Source organism: Moschus berezovskii, chromosome 2, assembly GCF_049115385.1.
Source record: "Moschus berezovskii isolate FMDL1 chromosome 2, NW_MosBer_1.0, whole genome shotgun sequence".
Classification (NCBI taxonomy): Eukaryota; Metazoa; Chordata; class Mammalia; order Artiodactyla; family Moschidae; genus Moschus; species Moschus berezovskii.
This window is the reverse complement of record NC_142461.1, coordinates 124,951,877-124,977,008: the sequence shown is the minus strand read 5'-3', so window position 1 is coordinate 124,977,008 and position 25,132 is coordinate 124,951,877. Positions and strand designations below refer to the sequence as shown.

The 25,132-nt window shown below is 38.2% G+C and overlaps 1 protein-coding gene across 1 annotated transcript in view; it reads left to right on the top strand.

Moving 5' to 3' along the window:
* Positions 1–23,946, top strand: part of PDE1A (phosphodiesterase 1A) — a 307,778-nt gene extending 283,832 nt beyond the window's left edge. Inside the window, exons 14-15 of the mRNA XM_055397831.2 lie at positions 19,381–19,494; positions 21,800–23,946. Of these exons, the coding sequence (XP_055253806.1) occupies positions 19,381–19,451 (71 nt within the window). The 3' untranslated portion in view covers positions 19,452–19,494; positions 21,800–23,946. The remainder of the gene's footprint in view (positions 1–19,380; positions 19,495–21,799) is intronic.
* The last annotated feature ends 1,186 nt before the right edge of the window (positions 23,947–25,132 follow it).

Sequence of the window (25,132 nt, the reverse complement as noted above, 5' to 3'; positions counted from 1 at the left end):
AAAATATGAAATGTTGCATCATTGATTGATTTGCCCATTGGTCATTTATATAAACATTTATTATAGCAACTCTACAAGGGAAGAATTGTAGTCTAATAAAACCGAGGCTCAGTGAACCTAGATTATTTGTCTAAATTCACACAGTCTTTGAAAAGGCTGGGATTTGTACCTAGTTTGTCTATATTCAAAGCCAGTGATCTTCTGAGTAGTTTCTAGATTATCTTCAAAAAGTTATTTGTTGGTTCATTTGCATTTTCCAAACTGCTACATGTGAAAGTGAAAGTTGCTCAGCTGTGTCCAACTCTTTGCAACTCCATGGACTAGTCTTTCCTTCTCCAGGAGATCTTCCCAACCCAGGGATCGAACCCGGCTCTCCTGAATTGCAGGCAAATTCTTTACTAACTGAGCTATCAGGGAAGCCCCGAACTACTACATAGCAGAAGGCTTACTGGAACTGTTCGTTGATGGAGGAACTATAATAACTGCAGAATTTAGGGGTTTCTCTTGTGGCTCAGCTAATAAAGAATCCGCTTGCAAGGCGGGAGACCTGGGTTCGATCCCTGGGTTGGGAAGATCCCCTGGAGAAGAAAAAGGCGACCCACTCCAGTATCCTGGACTGGAGAATTCCATGGACTGTATAGTCAAAGGGGATCTCAAAGAGTAGGACACGACTGAGCAACTTTCACTTAAACGATTGCTCTGCTGCTGCTGCTGCTAAGTCACTTCAGTCGTGTCCGACTCTGTGTGACCCCATAGTGTGTGAACTCCTCACCTATATTTGCATAGATAATAAAGCTTGGAAAGAATGTAGGAGTCACAGGCTTGTTTCTGCTGGTGATTATTGGTTGGTTTAGGGATAATGAAGAAATGGTTTCCCCAAGGGTGGTAGGAGTTCAACAGGCAGAGATCTGGGCTGGCAGGAAGATGAGTGGAAGGAAGATATGGTCCTTACTCAATTTGGAAGTGGAGGTGGTCTTTGAAGCTGATGTATCCTGGGGCAATAACTCCCCATCCATCTTATTTTGGAGATTATTTTACAACGTATATAAATATTGAATTATTAAGCTACATACCCGAAACTAACATATAAACTAATAAATGTGTATGTAAATTATACCTCACTTTAGAAAAAAGACAGCACAGCTTATTAGATTCTTAGAGTATCTAGTTGAAATCAATTCAAATTGAGTCCTAGGAATCTTGGCATTTTAGGCAATAATTCAAATGCATAAAAAAATAAAATGAATTAGAAAAAAAAGAATCATCTTCAGGATCACCATTGATGAATAAAAAAAATCATGAAAGTTTTTAGGATCAAAGTAAAAATGTTAAAAATGAAAAATATATCAATTATATTTATCTTGATAATTTTACCACAATAATTCTTACAAACATGACTGGTCATAAGTGCTAATTACAGTTTAGCTTTTCACAATTTTTTTATATCATTTCTATAGATTGTTAAAATAAGATCCCTTTTTTTCCGAAGCAAAAACTAGTTCACAGAAGTGTTATGTTTTCCTGATCAGTAAACATCTTTAAGTAAAACCTCATGCATGGTGGCAGCTCTCATTTGACCAAAAGACTTGGAAGATTTCAAAATCTGTGGAGAGAAAGGGGATCCATTCTGCAGATTGCTTAATTAGTGTTGCCAACCACATAAACGACTGCTAAAAATTCGTTGGTTCACCTAACTCAGCTGCTATGACTATATCAGCATCTTTATGTTCTCAAATATTTGCTTAAGTGGCATTTTGTAGTATTTTTCTTTACTAAGATAATATAGTGTGTCAGTAAATAGTCTTTGAGCAGCTAATCACTAATTTTGTCATTTCTGCAATAAAGCTTATCCTTATATTTCTGCCTTCCAAGACACCAAAAAGGTAATGTGTTTTTCATAAACTTAATTTATATTTTATATTTTAATCTCTGTTCTGCTAACCAAATGCCTTAGTAATTTTCTGCCATTATAAATGATGGGACAGTTATCTTTGAAAAAATGTTTATACTTTAGTAGGTGTGAATGACAGGGGTAAAATAGCCTAATTATTTTTTGAGATTTGAGAATGACTTGTGCAATATATCAGTTTAAGATTAGCCAAAGTACTTTCCTCCTGAAAAGATTATTTTTTTGGAATCACTCTTCTACTCCTTTTTCACTGTGATCCCCTGACAGCTGACTTCATGGTTATGGTACTAGACTAGTAGAAACACCCCAATAATTAATTAGCTGAGACTGGCTGGGGTCTAATACTGAAGAATGTATTTTCACAGAGAAGTTATTTATTCTTACTCTCTGGATCCGCCTCCATAAAAATAAAAAGTGAGGGGAGCTATCATTTACGCATCAGATGTCATTTCAAAGATAAGGCATATAATCATACTGGGGAAAGAAAAAAGTAAATAAATAAATAATATAGCACATATTAAATCACATCCAAGTAAAGACTGCATAGGGTAGAGCTCAGATAAAGAAGCCTAGAACTAGACCATCTTATTCATCTCTGTTCCAGTCACTTATTTGCTAAGTAATCAACAAGTTATTTAATGTTTCCATTTGCTCATTTCTGAAGTGAGGATCTTAAAAATGACTGTTGTGAGAATTAAACGTCAATACATATCAAGTGTTTAGAATTTAGTGTTTTCTACTGTAATTCTTTTTATTCTCCTGGGCTCACATATATGTCTCCAAATTATATGGAGGTCTTAAAACGGAGGCCCTCTTAAGGAGTATACTATGGAAAAGCACTACCTACTCATAAAACTCTGAAATGAGTTTCTGCTTAACTTATGAGAAAATGTGCAGCAGATCAATTCCATTAATCAATTGAATGAATTACTGTAGAGTGAATTGGTCTTGACTCTTCTATCAACTTTGATTCTTAAGTTAATCCATCAAGATAGCCCACAGAGTACATCCCGCAAATCTCTCTCACATTCATGCAGTTTTCTGCATTAGTGAAGAAGGAATGGAATTGACTTACTCAAGTTACTCAATTTGTAGAGCTGAAATGTTCCACCTTTATCTAAATACTTTCTGTTCAGGATTCTGCCGCTTAAGATACTTGCTTTTGCTTTTTCTTGGTACAGAATCCTTTAGGAAAAGAAAACATTTCTAAAAAACTATTCTGCAGACCTAAATGCTCTCAAAAAGAAAACATTTTAGCTAATCCAGGAAACTTGGCTTGAGGCAATTCACTTTTTTCCCAAAAGAATATTTCACCATTGTAAGTATTATACCTTAAAGTGTGCCTAGAGTTAGACCTTATATATAGCCCAAACTTTTCAATTCTGAGTTTATTTCCTCTAGGAATGTTGTTCAGACTTTGACTAACATAATGTTGCCTTGTTAACTATGGTAATCTAGCAAATTCCCAGAAGTCATGCAAAAAAAAAGATCCATAGCTGAGGTATTTGACCTTTCTTCAGTCAGTTCCGTCACTCAGGCCTATCCAGCTCTTTGTGACCCCGTGGACTGCAGCATGCCAGGCTTCCCTGTCCATCACCAACTTCCGGAGCTTACTCAAACTCATGTCCATCAAGTCGGTGATGCCGTCCAACCATCTCATCCTCTGTCGGCCCCTTCTTCTCCCTCCTTCAATCTTTCCCAGCATCAGGGTCTTTTCCAGAGAGTCAGTTCTTTGCATCAGGTGGCCAAGTATTGCAGCTTCAGCTTCAGCATCAGTCCTTCCAATAAATATTCAGGACTGATTTCCTTTAAGATTGACTGGTTTAATCTTGCAGTCCAAAGGACTCAAGAGTTTTCTCCAACACCACAGTTCAAAAGCATCAATTCTTCAGTGCTCAGCTTTCTTTATGGTCCAATTCTCACAAGCATACATGACTACTGGAAAAGCATAGCTTTGACTAGATGAACCTTTGTTGGCAAAGTAATGTCTCTGCTTTTTAATATTCTGTCTAGGTTTGTCACAGCTTTTCTTCCAAGGAGCAAGTGTCTTTTAATTTCATGGCTGCAGTCACCTTCTGCAGTGATTTTGTATCCCAAGAAAATAGTCTGTCACCGTTTCCATTGTTTCCCCATCTATTTGCCATTAGCGATGGGAGTGGATGCCATGAACTTCATTTTTTGAATGTTGAGTTTTAAGCCAGCTTTTTCACTCTCCTCTTTCACTTTCATCAAGAGGCTCTTTAGTTCCTCTTCACTTTCTGTCATAAGGGTGGTATCATCTGCATAACTGAGTTTGTTGCTATTTCTCCCAGAAATCTTGATTCCAGCTTGTGCTTCATCCAGCCTGGCATTTTCATGACCTTTCTTAGATATATTTAATTTCTCTGAAGATATTATGAAAAGTGTAGGGGAAAAGAAAAATGATTCAATGCATCTCTTCAGGTGAGGTTAAGTACATAAGCTTTCTAGGGAAAATGGCAAAAACCTTCAAGAATCTGATGCTCAAACTATTTCCATATCATCTTCAAAACCCAACCTAGGTTCATTTTGTAGCAAGATAGCATATCGTGAGTGACCTTTGAAGAGTTGGACTACTTGTGATTTGTATCAGGAAACTTTTCTGAAAGTGGAAGAGAAAAATTCAGCACAAGAACGCACACAATAAAAATTTCCCATTACTCTGGATGTGAAATTCTTTCAGAAGTGTCTGTGTCCCCACGTCACCCTTCTGTCTGGACTAAACGTCTATGCAGGTGCTGGTTACAGAAAACCCAGAGTCATCCATAAGAAATGGAAATCTCATCAAATAAAAGAAGTTCAACAAAAATAAGGTAATAGTTTTGGTGTTTTCCTCAATGTAGAGATAAGAGAGTATCTGTAAACTCCAGGTTTTAGTGAAAGACAGGGAAGCCGATGGCAGAGTCGGACACAACTTAGTGACTGAAAAGTAATAGCAACAATCTAAAATAAGTTCACCTCTATCTTGAAACCTCCCTAGTGGTTCAGACAGTAAAGACTCTGCCTGCAATGCAGAAGACCTGAGTTCATTTCAGGTTTGGAAATATTTCCAAGGAACTGGAAATAAAGAACAATTTTTCCTTAAAAATAACTGAACATTCCCTTGGACTTCCCTGGTAGCTCAGATGGAAAAGAATCTGCCAGAAATGCAGAAGACCTGGGTTCGATCCCTAGGTCCAGAAGATCCCCTGGAGAAGGGAATGACAACCCACTCCAGTATCCTAGATTGGGAAATTCCATGGACAGAAGAAACTAATGGGCTGCAGTCGGTGGGATCGCAAGGAGTTGGACACGTCTAAGCAGCTAACACACACATCCATCATGAAAGTAATTCTGTTATATTAGCCATTGTGGTTTGCACCCCACTCCAGTACTCTTGCCTGGAAAATTCCATGTTCGGAGGAGCCTGTTAAGCTGCAGTCCATGGGGTCGCTAAGAGTCAGACACGGCTGAGCGACTTCACTTTCGCTTTTCACTTTCATGCATTGGAGAAGGAAATGGCAACCCACTCCAATATTCTTGCCTAGAGAATCCTGTGGATGGAGGAGCCTAGTGGGCTGCTGTCTGTGGGGTCGCACAGAGTCGGACATGACTGAAGTGACTTAGCAGCAGCAGCAGCCATTGTGGTTTAGAGATCACACTGCTCCCACAATCCTGGCTAAATGTCACAGATCAGTAAAGTGCTGTGTGACTAATTGCTTAAAGTGCTTTTATTTTAAAGCATGGATCTACAAATTATAAATGTACTGCATGCAATAGGAACAAATTGCATATATGACCAAGAGAAGCAATTTATTCCATTACTAATTTCAACTAACTATAAGTAGACAAGGTACTCTACATATTTTTTCTTCAAAATAGCCCCTCATCAGAGCCAACCTAAGTTAGGAGGAACATGTACATAGGAGAGAAAAAGTATCATAGAAGGCATTTTGTGAGAACATTAGTCTTTCTCATTCCAGATTAGATAGCTGGATATATGAGACTGGTTTCTACTTTGGCTGACTCTTAGACCTTGACCAATGTAGTTATCAACTAAGCCCTCTAAGATTTGGTGACTAAAACTAAACAAGACAGAAAAAAAAACAATTGTTTGGGCATTTAGTATTCTCAAGTCAATTCAGTCTGTATGTTTGTCAAAAAATATGAATAAAATGTCATCAGGTATATCTAAAGACTCCTCGAATTTTGGATTATGCACACCCCCAATATTTTCTGAATCTTTTTTTCTGTAGTAATTGCCTACTTGCTGAAAATTATTAGGTATTCAGCTTGATGAAGATTGTAAGTGGTTTAGTCTCCAAGGGGAAAATGGCAAACAAAATCAATTCATAACTCTTTCTTCTCTCGTCTTCTATAGATGGAAAATCATACCAAAAAGAATTTGATCATGAACACTAAAACATTAATAATTTGTGATGTTTGCAGTCTTAGCAACAATTCATTGTTCTTGCTATGTATGAATATGCATGGAAAATAGTGTATGCAGTTTGTGATCCCTAAGGTCTGGTGTTGCAGGATGGAAGTCAGACATCAGTGAGACAGAAATGATGGTGGAGTTTTCACATTTACACCTTTTGACTTTTTCACTGTACTTACCTCAGTCATATATTTATGCTAGATTTTAGGTAGAATAATTTCTCATTTCTCCCAGAGAAAGGGAATCTCTATTATTTCTTCTCCATGGTATGAGAGTATGGCAAGAGAATATTTGGGTCCTCCTTGCACCCTTCACTTTGAAATCCCCTGAGTATAGGCCTTGCGTGGGTCTTGAGATCTGAGTCTTAGCCTGTCTGTCCTGCAGGTGTTACTATAGAAAGTAATAGTAAAAGGAAAGTTTTGTTTTTTAGAGAGTGCTGCTCACCTTTCTTACTATCAAACTACTCATTCTTCTCTGAAGAACTGAATCTTGAATCTTAGTAGTTTGTCAGAACAAGAAGATTAAAAATGGCTTGTTTTTTCAACTTCAGTCTTTGCATTGTATTTCTCCAGGCAACACAGAATGCTATTGCTCTTTAAGATACAACAGAAACCTACCCCTTTGGGTCAGAGAGTTAATACTATGTGACTGAACTATTTGATTTAATACATGACTCTGAGGTTGAAGGCTTAGTTCGGCTCCTTAAATGGTATGTGACTTTGGGCAATAGAAATTTTTGGGAGGATTAAAGGGTAAAATATAAGGAGCATTGGGCATAGTGCTTGGTACATGGTAACTATTCTTTAATTATTAATTACTGTTTTTGCTGTTGCTGGTAATACTATTATTAATAGCAATAAACTTTGCAATTGTTACTTATATAAAGGACAGAAATGGTAGGGACCTAACAGAAGCAGAAGATATTAAGAAGATATTAAGAATACACAGAAGAACTGTACAAAAAACATCTTCATGACCCAGATAATCATGATGCTGTGATCACTCAGCTAGAACCAGACATTCTGGAATGTGAAGTCAAGTGGGCCTTAGGAAGCATCACTACAAACAAAGCTAGTGGAGGTGATGGAATTCCAGTTGAGCTATTTCAAATGCTGAAAGATGCTACTGTGAAAGTGTTGCACTCAATATGCCAGCAAATTTGGAAAACTCAGCAGTGGCCAAAGGACTGGGAAAGGTCAGTTTTCATTCCAATCCCAAAGAAAGGCAATGCCAAAGAATGCTCAAACTACCCCACAATTGCACTCATCTCACACACTTTATGATGCTTACAATTCTCCAAGCCAGGCTTCAGCAATACATGAACCGTGAACTTCCAGATGTTCAAGCTGGTTTTAGAAAAGGCAGAGGAACCAGAGATCAAATTGCCAACATCTGCTGGATCATCGAAAAAGCAAGAGAGTTTCCAGAAAAGCATCTATTTCTGCTTTATTGACTATGTGAAAGCCTTTGACTGTGGATCACAATAAACTGTGGAACATTCTGAAAGAGATGGGAATATCAGACCACCTGACCTGCCTCTTGAGAAACCTGTATGCAGGTCAGGAAGCAACAGTCAGAACTGGACATGGAACAACAGACTGGAAATAGGAAAAGGAGTACATCAAGTCTGTATATTGTCACCCTGCTTATTTAACTTCTATGCAGAGTACATCATGAGGAACGCTGGGCTGGAAGAAGCACAAGCTGGAATCAAGATTGCCGGGAGAAATATCAATCACCTCAGATATGCAGATGACACCACAGTTATGGCAGAAAGTGAAGAAGAACTAAAGAGCCTCTTGATGAAAGTGAAAGAGGAGAGTGAAAAGTTGGCTTAAAGCTCAACATTCAGAAAACTAAGATCATGGCATCTAGTCCCATCAGTTCATGGCAAATAGATGGGGAAACAGTGGCTGACTTTATTGTTCTGGGCTCCAAAATCACTGCAGATGGTGATTGCAGCCATAAAATTAAAAGACGCTTACTCCTTGGAAGGAAAGTTATGTCCAACATAGATAGCATATTAAAAAGCAGAGACATTACTTTGCCAACAAAGGTCCATCTAGTCAAGGCTATGGTCTTCCCAGTGGTCATGTATGGATGTGAGAGTTGGACTATAAAGAAAGTTGAGCACCAAAGAATTGATGCTTTTGAACTGTGGTGTTGGAGAAGACTCTTGAGAGTCCCTTGGACTGCAAGGAGATCCAACCAGTCCATTCTAAAGGAGATCAATCCTGGGGATTCATTGGAAGGACTGATGTTGAAGCTGAAACTCCCATACTTTGGCCACCTGATGCAAAGAGCTGACTCATTGGAAAAGACCCTGATGCTGGGAAAGATTGAGGGCAGGAGGAGAAGGAGATGACAAGAGGATGAGATGTTTGGATGGCATCACCGACTGGATGGACATGGGTTTGGGTGGACTCTAGGAGTTGGTGATGAACAAGGAGGCCTGGCGTGCTGTGATTCATGGGGTCACAAAGAGTCGGACACAACTGAGTGACTGAACTGAACTGAACTTATATTCTAACAGATCACTTATGATTTAATAAATTGATATGTAACAGCACATGTCATGTTAAAAGACATGTAGACAGATTTTAATAGGGTTTGAAGTTTAAAGTTGTTTATGTATTAATATTGTATACTTTTTAAAGGTTTAGTACAATGACCTAGTGGAGAAGGAAATGGCAGCCTACTTCTGTATTCTTGCCTGGAGAATTCCATGGACCAAAGAGCCTGGCAGGCTGCAGTCCATGGGGTCGCAAAGAGTAGGACATGACTGAGCAACTAATGCACACACACATAAAGACCTAGAGTTTAAAATCTGATCATGTCTTCCTCACGGTCATGTTTGGGCCCTTTTAAAATATAAGAGCTCAGAACCTTATGGAATATTGTAGGCCAGAGATTGCGGATAAGTGCGAAGATTATACAATGTGCTTGCAGCATTGGTTTTTCTAACATTATTAAAATTGAGTAATTTAAGAAATAAATTTCTGATTATAGTAGCATAGTGTTATAAAATTTCACACTGAAAGTAAAAACTTAAACTATTTTTTTTTAACTTTCAAAGTGAGTAGAATTGATGACAAAGCAGTAAAATAAAGAATTGATCTTTTAGTAGTTCCCTAGAGCCAGGAAACATGGATAATACTCTGTTCTACATGTATAGGGGAGTGAGAATTAATGACATGCTTAGAACAGTAACCCTCAGGGTTTTTGGCAGGGTTATCTATTATTAAAACAAGTTCAATTATGTTCAATATTCTCCATTTAGGCACAAAGGTAGATTTGCATTAAACATTTTTACTGAAGGCAGTTGAGATCTCTTTTTTTCTTAATCCAGGTTCAAATAGAAAACTCAATTAACTAGAATACTAAAAGCAAAGCCAAAATGTTTTAATCAGTTTACAATTTTTCCCAACTTTTAACTTTTGAAACTAGTTTAGATGAATACCCCAAATTAGTATTCTTTATGCATTTTTTTCTCTCTTCATCTGTAAAAAATAAAGAAAATGTGAATTTTTGGCACACTTCTCAGACTCAGTTTTCATCCTGTATTTTCCCTGATTGAGAAAGTAGAGAAGGCCCATATTGCCTTTCACATTAAATTGGTTCTAAGAGCCAGATCTTAAAATACCCACAACTGGTTCCCATCACTCTTTATAGCAAAGTATGATTTGAGCGATTTTCATTTCACTACCCTCAATCTTCTTTATCCATCTTTCCTGCCTTCAAAGATAATCAAGGCCCTTACATTTTCACCATCTCTCTGCCACCAGAGCCTACTTTCTAAAAATAGAACTACCATGTGCATGCATGCTTGATAGTTACAGTCATGTCTGACTCTGCGACTCAGTGGACTGTAGCCCACCAGGCTCCTCTGTCCATGGGATTCCCCAGGCAGGACTACTGGAGTGGGTTGCCATGCCCTCCTCCAGGGGATCTCCCCAACCCAGGAATCAGACCCAGGGATCAAACCCACGTCTCTGGCATTGCAGGCAGATATTTACCACTGAACCCCTGGGGAAACAACTACCATATGAACCAGCAATCCCACCACTGGGCATATACCCTGCTGCTGCTGCTGCTGCTAAGTCGCTTCAGTCATGTCTGACTCTGTGCCACCCCCATAGACGGCAGCCCACCAGGCTCCGCCATCCCTGGGATTCTCCAGGCAAGAACACTGGAGTGGGTTGCCAAAACCATAACTCAAAAAGACACATACATCCCAATGTTCATTGCAGCCCTATTTATAATAACTAGGACATGGAAGCAATTTAGATGTCCATGTACAGATGAATGGATAAAGAAATGTGGTATATATACCATGGAATATTAGCCATAAAGAGGAATGGAACTAGGTCATTTGTAGCAATCTGGGTGAACCTAGAGTCTGTAATACAGAGTGGAAATATGTCAGAAAAAGAAAAACAAAATATCATATATTAATGAGATAATTGGATGGCATCATTGATGCAATGGACATGAGTTTGAACAGACTGGGAGATAGTGAAGGACAGGGAAGCCTGGCATGCTGCAGTCCACGGAATTGCAGAGAGTTGGACATGACTTAGTGACTGAATAACAAAAACACATATATATGGAATCTAGAAAAATGGTACTGATGAATGTTTTTGCAGGGCAGGAATAGAGACCCAGACATAGAGAACTGACTTGTGGACACAGGGAGGGAAGAAGAGAGTGGAACACATTGAGAGAGTCGCATTGACATTTATGTTCATACACTACTATGTGTGAAGGGCTTCCCAGATGGTGCTAATGGTAAAGAATCCGCCTGCCAATACAGGAGGTGCAAGACACACAGGTTCAACCCCTGGTTCCAGAAGATCCCCTGGAGTAGGAAGTGGCAACCCACTTCAGGGTTCTTGCTTGGAAAATTCCATGGACAGAGGAGCCTGACGGGCTACAGTCCATGGGATTTCAAAGAGTCGGACACAACTGAACTAACACCATGTGTAAAATAGATGTCTAGTGGGAAGCTGCTGCGTAATACAGAGAGCTCAACTTGGTAATCTGTGGTGACCTAGATGGGTGGGATGGAGCGGGGAGCTCAAGAGGAAAGTCTACGGAAGATGATGATGGACAGGGAAGCCTGGCACGCCGCAGTCGGTGGGGTCACAAAGGGTTGGACACGACTTAGCTACTGAACCACAATAGGGGATTCACATTGTTGTGCAGTGGAAACTAACACCACATGGTAAAGCAATTATACTCTAATAAATACATTTTTAAAAAAGATCTGTGATTCAATCAGACAAATCCCATCTGGGAATAACTATTTTAATAGATATTAGGGCATTCTCTTACAAGAATGGTGCTGAAGGAGAAAGGATTGCTTTACTTATATTGGGTAGGAACACTAAGTCAAGTTTTCTCAAATGGGCTTCACTTCTTCCTTGGCACACCTCTTTCTTTCCGGTCTCCTGCCTTTTTTCCTGTTTGGCTTGTGCATCTCTCCTCCCTGTTCCCCTTGTTAGGAGAATATTCCTATTCTCATGCCACCAAAACCCATGTATCCTGTAGACCCAATTTTAGACTGAACTCTTTTAAGGAGCCAATTCATTACTTCTCTACATTGTTTTAACTCTAGTTTCAATGGAACTTTCAGATTTCTGGCTGTTTGATGTGGTACTGTTTCTCTAAGTTGAGTGAAATGTTATTGAAAGGCAGTTGAATATAGAAAGAAATCTTTACTTTCCACAGACCATGTCTAATCAGCTCTGTGTAGAACTCACCACATCTTTAGGTACCTAGTACATGTGTCCTGGGATTCATTCTGGCATTTGCCAATGTGAATCAATGTGTTTTGTGTTGCTTTAGTAAATCAAAAAATAATTAGCCACTTCTTGATTTGTGTCTTATGTAACACTTTATGAATTAAGGCATTACTTCCTCTAACTTTACAGGGTTGTAACTAGCACATTTGGAAGTGGTGGAATTTTTCTTCAGCAGCCTTACCTTTTTTTTTCTTCTCATCTCTCTTGGTGTTAGCATTCACTCCTTCCTTTTTTAACTATTACCTTCATGCATGAAGCAAAATTTATCCTCAGGCAAAAAATATACAACTATTTACTCTCAAGAGGCATTTAAATGAAGAGTAGTTTCTCCTGGTGTGAAGATTCCTTATTCCCAACCCATAAAGCAAATTGTATCATACAGATGCCGAAACACTGATTAGAATCAGAAGCACTTATTTATCTCATGTTACATTTCTCCAATGACTGTAGCTCTCAAATCCTAGATCATGTATTCTTTCTAGTAATTGGCAATATAAGCTACATAAATGGACCAAAAATAGAGCTGAATCAACCTAGACAGATCTACCTGCATGAGCAAACGCTGCTATATAAGCAAAAGTAGTATTTTTCCTTTTAAAAAAATATATTAATTTATTTGGTTGTGTCAGGAATTAGTTGTATCAAGTGGGATATTGTGTTATGTGTTACGTTGTGTTCAGTTCAGTTCAGTTCATTTCAGTCGCTCAGTCGTGTCCGACTCTCTGCGACCCCATGAATCACAGCACGCCAGGCCTCCCTGTCTATCACCAACTCCCGGAGTTCACTCAAACTCATGTCCACAGAGTCGGTGATGCCATCCAGCCATCTCATTCTCTGTCGTCCCCTTCTCCTCCCGCCCCCAACCTTTCCCAGCACCAGAGTCTTTTCCAGTGAGTCAGCTCGTTGCATGAGGTGGCCAAAGTATTGCAGTTTCATCTTTAGCATCAGTCCCTCCAATGAATACCCAGGATTGATCTCCTTTAGAATGGACTGGTTGGATCTCCTTGCAGTACATGGCCTCTTTAACTGGGGACACAGACTCTCTAGTTGTAGTGCTTGGACTTAGTTGCTCTGAAGCATGTGAGATCCTAGCTCCCTAACCAGGGGTTGAATCCACATCCCTTGTATTGCAAGGCAGATTCTTAATCAGGTGGACCACGAGGAAAGTCCCAAGGTATTTTTCTTATGAAAAAATGAGAATGCAGTGTAACTCAGAACTAGTGTTTCTGTTGAAAAGTTCATACAAACTGAATTTTGGCCAAGTATTTTTCAAACACTATTTGTTGTTGCTGCTAAATATGGAAAATTAACTGGAGTATTTTTAAGGGATACTTTGTGGGGCTGTCTCCCAAACGCTTCTAGGCCATGGTGCCGTGGAGTAGTCAGTTATCACTTCCCACTGCGTTTTTCTCATTTCTAAGATGGAAATTATGCTGATAGTTTTACTACTGTATGTAGGGATTGTTGAATCAGACAAGAGAGAAATATGTGAAGGCAAATATTGATATAAATCATTAAATTAAATCAATTATTTTGTTTTTTATATCTACAGAAGGAATTGTCCTTTTGTTAGTTATGAATTCTACATATTAGGAAAATACAACAAGCACATGAGCTCTGTTATTTCTTTGGGTATTTTTATTTAGAACAAAACTAATCTTTCAAAAGAGAGTAGGTTTAAAATCTGTGCATATAAAAATATTAGTAACTAAGAATAAATGACAGATACGGCAGGAATGGTGATGGTGGCATGCTAATGATTGTAGTTTGGGAAATGGTGAAGCTGGAGGGCAAGATTCTGGTTTGACTTGGTCAGAGATTCCGCCATTAAGTAGCCTTGACACCTGAGGCAGATGACTCGAGCTACATTTCTTTCTATAGTTTGCCATGAAGATTCAGGGAATTAAGATGAGTGAAGCACTTAAAATAGTGCCCACCACCTAGCAGTTGTTCACAAAATGTTGTCATTGTTCTATTTTCAACTGTATAATAATTTATCCCAACAGATTGTTTTTTAAATAAGAGTTCAACAAGACCACAACTGGACAACTGGAGTCTCTAATACCCAGCTGATCATGTGCCTTATTACACTATTCGCTGCAAATATTGTTTTTATCGTCTATCAGGCTAACTAACATATTATATTAGAGTTACTAATATAATAGTGAGCTCAGATTGCAGGCTGAGTTTAGATTAGCTAAATTGAGAGGATTTCTGTTTATTTGGGTAGGTCTGTCCCTCCTATAAGCACTAGCCTCTCCCTACACCCACAGATTTTAGACTATGTTTATAAAGCAAAAACTGTATTTCCATCCTTTTACAAATTACTTTTTTCAAATTTCAACATTTAGATAACACCTAAAAACTCTGAGATGAACAGAATTATGTTTCCTTACTTGCACTGCCTTTTTCCTGGCCATCAAAAGAGCTTCTACGCACTTGCTCTGAGCAAACCCATTGCATTCATTCCTAAGGTGTAGCTTTCTATGTTTGTGAACTTGCAAATCTCTTTACTAAAATGAAGTTCCAGGATCACCTTATGGGTTTCATTGAAATAATAGTGACTTGAAAGTAAATAACTTTGACTTCAGTTTATCTATTAATATTTGTAGTCTGCACTGAAGGAATCACTTGATTTCTGGGACTGATTCTTACCCATAAAATAAAGTTAGACTAGGTCAAAGATTTTAACCCAGGTTATATAGATGGAGTCTATGCATTTGGAGAGTGATTTTTTTACTGACCTGTAACTAAAATTTAGGATTTTCTTCATTTGTAGGCAACAGTACACAGAGTAACATTTGTGATATTTGTGTTTGTCACCAATGTTCTTAGTCACTTAGTCATATCCAAGTCTTTTCAATCCCATGGACTGTAGCCCTCCAGTCTCCTCTGTCCTTGGGATTTTTCATGAAAGTAAATTGGAGTAGGTTGCCAGTTCCTTCTCCAGGGGATCTTCCTGACCCAGGGATCAAACCTGTGTCTCCTGTATTGCAGGAAGATTCTTTACCTTCTGAGCCATTAGTGAAGCCCGTCACCAATAGAATCATCAATATTTTCATAACATTTAAATTCATGAAGAAACCTTATAGTATCCTTTGATCTTATTATTTCAGAATTATATAGATGATAGACCTGCAGCTAAACCTTATTATTTAATTAATGAAGAAGCACGTATGTTACTGTATCGTATCTTAAGGATTACTTGAAGATGTTGATAATTATATTTAATTTAAATGAAATCCTTTGTATTTCATTTATTTATGAATTTTATTTTAAGGGAATCATAGGTTTCACCAAACTAAAAGTGGGGACGATTCAAAACTGTGTGGGACCTTGCATTATAAGGATGTTTCTTAGAAGGTCGTTTACACAGACCACTCTTTGGTCATGAAGATTATCTAAAATGTGATGAATTTATCTTAAATCAATGAGTGTGATGAATTGGAAAATGCAAATAATTTATTCTTTTTTGACAGAATGATATCTCATATCTCAGAATGATACGGCTTTCTATTTTTATGAAAGCCTAAGAGTCACTGATGCTAAAGCTGAAACTGCAATACTTTGGCCACCTCATGAGACAAGTTCACTCACTGGAAAAGACTCTGATGCTGGGAAAGGTTGGGGGCGGGAGGAGAAGAGGACGACAGAGAATGAGATGGCTGGATGGCATCACCAACTCTGTGGACATGAGTTTGAGTGAACTCCGGGAGTTGGTGATGGACAGGGAGGCCTGGCGTGCTGTGATTTATGGGGTCGCAGAGAGTCGGACACGACTGAGTGACTGAACTGAACTAAACTGAAGAGTCACTTTCAAAGAGTATTATCCAAGTTAGTTGCAAAACCTTCTATAACTAAAGATTTATTAACTAAAAGTAATATGATTTGAATATGCTGAAGACCTGAATTCAGTATTTTCCTAAGCATTCTGGCTGACATGCAATTGACTGGTAATGTTGTATATGTGCCCCTGAAAACATCTAGAATTTTACAGTTTGAAGGAACACATTTTTTATTCCCCCAGGGTTACAAAAGTCTTGTCTTGGGTTGGTCACAGTTTTAAATTGCTGCTTTCCTAATTGTGTGTATGGAATTACTCTTGGATGTAGTCTATGTAACATTTTTGTAATGCTGTGTTTTAACCATTTGTTATTTTACTCCTCTTTCATTCTCGTATTACTGGTGAGCTCTTTATCTGCTAGAAATAAGAGCATTTGATTATTGGTAAACCTCAGTGTCTTTTGTCCACTGTAAAAGGGTCTCAAAAATTTTGAGAGTATTACTTAATTACTTATATTTCTTCCTTTTAATTCAATCTATTTTTTCCACTCAATTCTGTTCTATTCTATTTTTTCTGTTTTATTCTATTTTGTTCTGTTCTAATCTAGTCATAAGTAACAAGATTTAAATCAGAAGTTTAAGACAAGCTGCTGCTATTGCTGCTGCTAAGTCACTTCAGTCGTGTCCGACTCTGTGTGACCCCATAGACGGAAGCCCACCAGGCTCCCACGTCCCCGGGATTCTCCAGGCAAGAACACTGGAGTGGGTTGCCATTTCCTTCTCCAATGTGTGAAAGTGAAAAGTGAAAGAGAAGTCGCTCAGTTGTGTCCAACCCTTAGCGACCCCACGGACTGCAGCCTACCAGGCTCCTCCATCCATGGGATTTTCTAGGCAAGAGTACTGGAGTGGCTTGCCATTGCCTTCTCCGGTTTAAGACAAGACTAGATGATAAATGTCAGAAACACATTGACTTGGGAAGCAGAAATTTCAAAGAAGATGCAAAAGTCAATTATAGTGTGCCTGTAACCATCACCCAGTTCAAATAATTGAAAAGGTCAGGTTGTTGATGGTTAGAATAGGATTTGTGAGGAAGCGTTCTTTAACGCATTCTCTGCTATTGGGCAAGGTGTGGAAATTCTTCCCTCTTCACCTCAAATCAAAGGAAGATAGTTTCACCCTTGGAGAGCTTGAAGTAAAGGGGATATTGGGAATGGAATCTATATCTTATGTGAGAGATATAAAAGGTTAGAAGGTGACAGATAAGCTGAAGGAGAGGAAGCTATGTAGATTTCAGCCTTTCCTCAACTAATTTATAGGAATAAAGGCCTGAAGAATGTTTCATGTGAACTGAATGTAGCGTATCTGTATTTGGAAGCATGACAGGGCCTCAGGAGACAGAATCTGGAGATGTACTAACGCATTTCAAGGAGTTGTGGACATTGTAAAGGAACATGTGTCCATGCCAAGGTTGTAAGAAGTCTCCAACCATGGTCCTTGGCGAGAAGTCCCTGGAGAGCCCATGAATGTGTTCACAGAGCAGTCAGCTCTATACAGCTGCCAGCGCTAGTGAATCCAAAGCCCTCCTACAGTGGTACTCTTAGTCTTCCCTCTCTTGCTCCAGCTCAGGGGTCCAAGGTAGCCAGTTGACAGAGGACAAACAACACTGCTGCTTGCTTAATAAATCCTGCCTGCTTGAGCTTAAAAGAATAAATAAAGAAAGAAACATCAATCAAGCTTTCTTCCCCTACCCCCATCACCACAATTTCTAGGCTCCGCAACAAATCCAAGGTTGGGAAGAAGTTTTATCTGTTTTAAGGTTGATATATATTGTATGTGACCAGACCTAGCTGCTAAGTCACTTCAGTCGCGTCCGACTCTTTGTGACCCCATAGTCGGAAGCCCACCAGGCTCCCCCATCCCTGAGATTCTCCAGGCAAGAACACTGGAGTGGGTTGCCATTTCCTTCTCCAGTGTGTGAAAGTGAAAGTGAAGTTGCTCAGTCGTGTCCGACCCTTAGCGACCCCACGGACTGCAGCCTACCAGGCTCCTCCATCCATGGGATTTTCTAGGCAAGAGTACTGGAGTGGCTTGCCATTGCCTTCTCCGAAGAGACCTCTGGGACAACATTAAATGCACCAATGTTAGCATTATAGGGGTCCCAGAAGGAGAGGAGAGAGAGAAAGGACATGAGAAAATATGTGAAGAGATGATAGTTGAAAACTTACTTCCTTAACACGTGAAAGAAAATAGTCAACCAAGTCCAGGAAGCACAGAGAATCTCAGGCAGGATAAACCCAAGAAGGAATACACGGAGACATACAGTAACCAAACTGACAAAAATTAAAGACAGAGACAAAATATTAAAAGCAACAAGGGAAAAACGACAAATAACCTACAAGGGAAACTCCCATCAGGCCATACCTAAGACACTGGCAATTTAATGTGATCAAGCGATGTTTTTATTTTCTAAGAATGATTGGAAAATTCCTGATACTACCTAAAAAATTGAACCTGGGACAGAAGATAAGTTTCCCCTGCTAAGTATATTTTAAAGAGAGTAAAGGACAAAATAATTTTGCTTTGTGATAATACTCCCTAAGATCTGTATGTTCACTGATTTTATGAACTCAGTAAAATCTACTGCAGTTGAGACAATACAGTCTTACAATATATCTGGGAAAAACAATCTCAAAATCAATTGGCACAAAATTTAATTGTCAACATTTTCAATCAAATTTTAGATGGAAAGAACATTCTATCATATATGACTATGACTATTTTCTGAAATATCAAAGTATTTTGAGTAATTGACTCAAAAACTAACTTCCGCTAATTTTTAACTTTCTCTTTTATCTGTACATTTTGCTCTATGTTTCTATTTTTTTTTATAGCTTCCCTGCAGCTTCTCTAGAAATGTTCGAACATTTTCCATGCTACTTTTTTTTCAAAGTTTATATAGAAGCTGAGTGATTCTAAGATTATAAACTTCATTAGCTTGTTTTGGCAGATGATGTATCTTAAACATTACATTCTCTTATACTCATTTTTTAAAATTCATAGCAACTAAACAATGTGTGATATAAGACAATGAACATTGGAGGGTTTGAAAGAATATATTTCAATTAAAAATATTTTGGAAAAACATGCATAATTTTTATGTTTGATTTAATAGATGCTGGAACATGTCTCATCTGTTTCATTTCTGTATCCCCAGATTACAACTTCACAAACTTGTATAACCACCAGAAGATGACTTGTATACTCTATAAATCCACAGGCTGAAAAGAAAGTATTTGGTATTTTTGAAGAAATGTGCCACGGATCCATTATAAAATCTAGTCTTCAGTGTTTTACTGATTGCTTCAGTTTCCTGACCTAATTAGGTTTTTTCCCCCTCAGGTCTATTTTGTTTTTGTTTATTTGTTGTTTGTGTGCTTATTTTTCAGGTGAACCTGATCCCCATAAGAATTCAGATCTAGTAAATGCTGAAGAAAAATATGCTGAGACACATTCATAGGTTTGAAACACCTTAGAGACATCTTTCATTACAAGCATGGGAGGTAATCTTATTTTTTAGATGAAAAATTTATTTCTGAATTGCATGGTTTGGAGACTATCATTAGAAACAAAGTTATCTTATTTAAATGTCCTTTTGGATTCTTGTCTTTTAAATCTCTATTTTCTGAGGCAAACCCTTAACAGGTAAGCTTTAAATATTTACTGTTTACCTTTTCAAAGGATTCTTGACTTACTCTTCAATAAAAATTATATTTACTGACACATTTAGTCCTTTAAAAATAATAAGCTGTATCATATGGGGAGGTTTAATTCTGTTTTCTTCTACTACTTCATAAAAGAAATATGAATGTTTTATACCAGTTTCCTTTTCTACTCCATGTTGGAAATATGAGTGTTTACATTGGGTGATAATAACAAAGCAAGTACATATTATAAAACAACATCAATATTTGCTAAAATCCATGGAAATTGCATCAATGATTGTCTTTTTAAAAATTCAACTTCTAGGTCTCACCTTTGATCTACCAAATTATCAGCTCTGGGAGTGATGACTTAGGAATCTGATTTTTTGATAATGCAATCTGTTGCAATTTCTATATACTGAAGTTGAGAACCATTCTCTTGGGCAGAGAAGGTGCAGGCAGCTAGAAGGGAGTTAGAAGGGAGGAATGTATTTTTGTAGTGGAGATGTCTTAATGTCTGTTTAAAAAGTATAAAAATGAGTCTTGCTATTGGCTTTATGGTAGAGGCAAGAAAAATTGCTGCAGGTACCCTATCAAGTCTTTGAGATGTTATTAGTAGCGCCTCAAATCTTGCTTTGAATCGATGAAGTTAAAATGTGATTAGCCATAACTGTTTTGTGTATGCTGCATTTAGACTTACTTATGGCAAAGAAGGCATTTTTATTTAAGGAAACAAATTCACAAGAAATCATGAAGATATATAAAAGCTGCTGCAGCCTACCAGGCTCCTCCATCCATGGGATTTTCTAGGCAAGAGTACTGGAGTGGCTTGCCATTGCCTTCTCCCATATAAAAGCTACATAGGCCTAAAAAGCTAATTCAGGTCCCCATTGCTGTCACAAAGGACTGAACAGAACTCCCACCCCCGCCTTTTTTTTATCTAATGAAAGTGCCTTAGCATGGTTGCAGCTGTCACTACAGTGAGCTGTTTTACAGACGTTTCCACTGAGCATCACAATAAAGGGGACCTTGCACTATGAAAAAAAAGAGAAAAATGTGGCTAGCTTTTAAGATGAATCATTTCCCAGTATTCTTGAGTCAGTTGTAAGATTCTTTAATCGATACTAATAGTTTCACCAATAGCAACTATTAGTGTCAGGCACTGTGATGAAATCTTTTATTTAGTCCTATCAACAGTTCCAGAGTTGGTGACTGTGATTAATAGTTTACATATGAATTGTGGATAGAAATCAAATCACAAAGTGGATAGAAATTTTAAAAACCAGCTCTATATTAAAAATTTTTAAGATATTGTCTTGTATTGAAACTCCAATATTTTGGCCACCTGATGCAAAGAGCTGCTCGTTTGAAAAGTCCCTGATGCTGGGAAAGATTGAGGGCAGGAGGAGAAGGGGATGACAGAGGATGAGATGGTTGGATGGTATCACCAACTCGATGGACATGAGTTTGGGTGGACTCGGGGAGTTGGTGATGGACAGGGAGGCCTGGCGTGCTGCGGTTCATGGGGTCACAAAGAGTCGGACATGAGTGAGCAACTGAACTGAGCTGAACTGAACTTGTATTAGTTAACAACAATTTCTCTCCATAATCTCCATCCAAACTTTAGGCACATACACACAAAGGAGATAGGATGAGAAATTCCAACTGATATAAAAAGAATATCTCATTTTCTGATAATCTCTTATTTTTGCGAGGTCAATAAAGTGCAACATGAAATTGCCACACAATAATTGATGCCTATATATGACTACAACATGATCTTCCTTTTCACTTGGATTTTATTTCAGGATAATGACAATATTCTAGATCCTCAGTTTTTCACAACTCTTTTTCTCCTCTTTCAACACACACTCAGAACAGGCCGTTTTATGAACTCATATGAGATGAACATAAATTCTGAGCTAGTAATTCTAGTCACATAAATACACTCAAAGTTGCTATCAGAGATTTTGGCCAGTGCTTCTGCCATTGCTCTTTCTCCACAATTTGGCCTTCTTCAATCAAGCCAGAGAATTTTTAAGGCAAAAGTTGGACATTTTCAAATTTTTATCACTTTGAACCCAGTTATTACATAGGTGACTATGCAATATATGTACAGAACATGAGGCATTTAAAATTTTTACTTTCTTGCTTTGTTTTACAGAGTGCTGTAACTACAAAACTTTCAAGCTGCTAAGTAAAAGGAAAGCAAAAACAAAATTTTAGAAAAATATTTTTGCAGCTCTGAGGCTCTTTAGATTGTCCTTGTTGTTTTAAATCCATGGGGACCAAGTGAGAAGAGGGACCGCTCCGAAGTTGTAGTTGAAGTCCTAAGACAACAGTGAAGCACCAGAGCCCTGACTCTGGGGCCTGATGAACTCTTCATTGCAACGCTCAAGCTGGGAAACCACAGCGAAACCTGTTCCTGAAAGCAGTGAACCAACCTGCACCCACCACTGTTATTTCAAAGCACTAAAGCATCACTCACATGGGGGTCATCACAATGCAAGTCACACAAGACCTGTAATCCAAGATGACAAGAACCTCCAGTCCTTGTTGGAGACAGACACTAGAACTGAGAATGGGATTTACCTTCTGGGGTGTTAATCCCATCAGGACGTAACAAAATATATTACAGGTCAAGGGATAAGTGTCAAGAAGTGTGTGTGTGTGTGTGTATGTGTGTACTCAAAAATGTCTGTGAAAATGGAAGCCCACACTCTTCTGCACAGAGAACATTATTTGATGTGATTTATAATTTTCCTGCAAACAAACTGCAGCCATTGGAGACTACTTCTTTGTCATATTTTGCCTGAGCATGTGCAGAGCCTTGCCTTTGTTCCAAATTGAAGAACTACCTTTATTTGTTATTAGCTGCCAAGAAAGGTCAAGTCCAAGTAGGTGTTGTAATCTTCACTGTACCAAGTCTTCAATGATTGTGAGACTAAATGAATTTGTTTTTGTAAAAGGTAGAAATTAGATGGAAAAGATCAAAAGTAGTCATTGATTAAAGAAGAAAGTGAAGGTGGATATGTCCATCCTAATGAGTTTTCTGTTGCACCTGCTTCTTCCCTGGGTTCCACAATGCTAAGCAATATTTTAGAAATGGATGCAATCAGAAGCTTTTAAGTCTAAGTAGTGGGATTTTAAAACTCACAACTTAGATATCTTTTCATGTGTAAGCCATATTCTATTTGCATATTAGGTATGCATTTTTCTAATTTAAATATATTTGTGCATAGAATGTGTATAAGATGCTTTTAAATGTTCTGTGAATAAGGTCTTTAGCTTTTGTTTCACCTGAAGCATATGTAGAACACAGATAAATAATTGAATTGTATCATAGATATTATAATGCAATTGATATTTTAAATGCAAGCAGTAAAGATTGATCTATAATGGTTTGTTGCAGGGAAAATTTATAGACATGTACATCATGGTGACTTTTTGTCCTTTAACAATGGATTTCTTATTTCTATTTATGGAGAAACTTCAATTACTGCTTTTAATGTCTTTTTTAAGGTAGCTATTCACAAACTAGAAAATATTCTGCATTTAAAATAGAATCTGTCTGGGAAGTTACTATTGTTCCTATTTGAGCCAATTGTCTTTCATTAAAGGTATAGAATCTCTCAACAGAGAAATAAATTGAAACACTGCTTCTGAACTGTCATAGGAAACATGTCCGCTTTGTTCCTTTTAATACTTTAAGATATGTAGACTTTATAACTGAAACAATAGAAGAGTATAATGAACTCATTATTTTCTGGATATGGGTTTTAACCTAACTGTCCAGGTTATGTAACTTATAAAGCACTGTGACAGAACTTCCAGGGGATCCGAGAAAACATGCTCCATCCCTTCAGAAGAGTTGTCGCGCTGTTGATGCACTTATTCCTTTTAAACTGATCTCCCTGTCTCACTTCCCCTTTCCCTCCTTCCATTCCGTGCCTTTCCTTCTCTCTTCTGTATCTTCCTTGTTCCCTCTTCTCTCCCGCTAAGACAGCCACCGACTTGTCTTCATTAGCAGGAAGGTGGAAGGAGGGTAGAGGTGCCCACCCCTTCTTGCCAGCATAGTGTTGAATCCATCCTGAAGAGAAGGATGGATAAATTTGACTCCTGAGCCTTAAATGTTTTGCTTGGCATTGTACCTTCAGCTACCCAATATATATCTAACAATTTCATAGGCCTTTTTATTTAAGCAGTATCTCTTTTATTTAATTTTTAACATGACAAGCTACAATTCTTATGTTTTTATTCTGCTGTAATTTTCCATATTTCCTATTATATGTGATTGTTAAATAAATCTTACTGGAGGGAAAATATTGTGAACCATTTGGTGCCTGATGTAATTCGATTTGGTAGGACATTATAAAGTTGATGAAATCAGGGGAAACCAGAAGTACATCATCCTAAAAATTGATATGAGTTCTATCAGAAAGTGATTTTTACTCTATGAAAGAAATGTTCATTGAACATGTATTATTGCACCTATTATTTGCATGTTCATGATTAGGTGCCTGTGCATATAGGATTCTGGAAAGCTGAATCATTACTCTAGAAATTTCCTATTTTACAGAGGAGCAAATCTATACACATAAATAACTAAAATGCCACATATTAAGTAATCAGGTACAAATAAAATGCCCCTCTGGATATTAACAGAGAAGGCAATGGCAAGCCACTCCAGTACTATTGCCTAGAAAATCCCATGGACGGAGGAGCCTGGTAGGCTGCAGTCCGTGGGGTCACTAAGGGTCGGACACGACTGAGCCACTTCACTTTCACGTTTCACTTTCACACATTGGAGAAGGAAATGGCAACCCACTCCAGTGTTCTTGCCGGGAGAATCCCAGGGATGGGGAAGCCTGGTGGGCTTCCGTCTATGGGGTCACACAGAGTCGGACACGACTGAAGTGATTTAGCAGCAGCAGCAGCAGCCTGATATTAAAGGAGGTAAACACTGCCCTTATTTTCAGGGCTTCCAAAAATGGATGGCACATGAGTTGACATTTCAATAACAATAAACAAAAGCTCATATTCATGGCCTATTCTCTATACAAGCTCCAGATAAGCACTTAACAAATGTTATCTCTAATCCTCAGTCATCTGGTAAAGTGGGTATAAATATGAGTAAGGAAATCATGTCTCAGAGAAAGAGCCTTGTCTAAGGCCGTGTGGGTCTCCAGACTAGAACTGGTTCTAGAGCTCTTTGGCACCAGAGACCTCTTTTTCTTTCCACTGCACCTATACAGCACGTGGCAGAAGCACAGAGGGAAAGACAGTTCTGTGAAGAAGAAGAATGTGAATAAGGTAGCTCTAGAGAAAAAAAAAAAAAGAAGTGAAGAGTGTCAAGGTGAAGACCTGGAGAGTTTTAGTTAACTCAGTCAAGAGGAACGGGCTCAGTATGTGTCACCTCTTAGGCTGTGTCTTCACAATGCTAGAGCGTTCTCTATGAGAAAATGTAAAAATTCGTCTACTCGTCAGATGCACGATG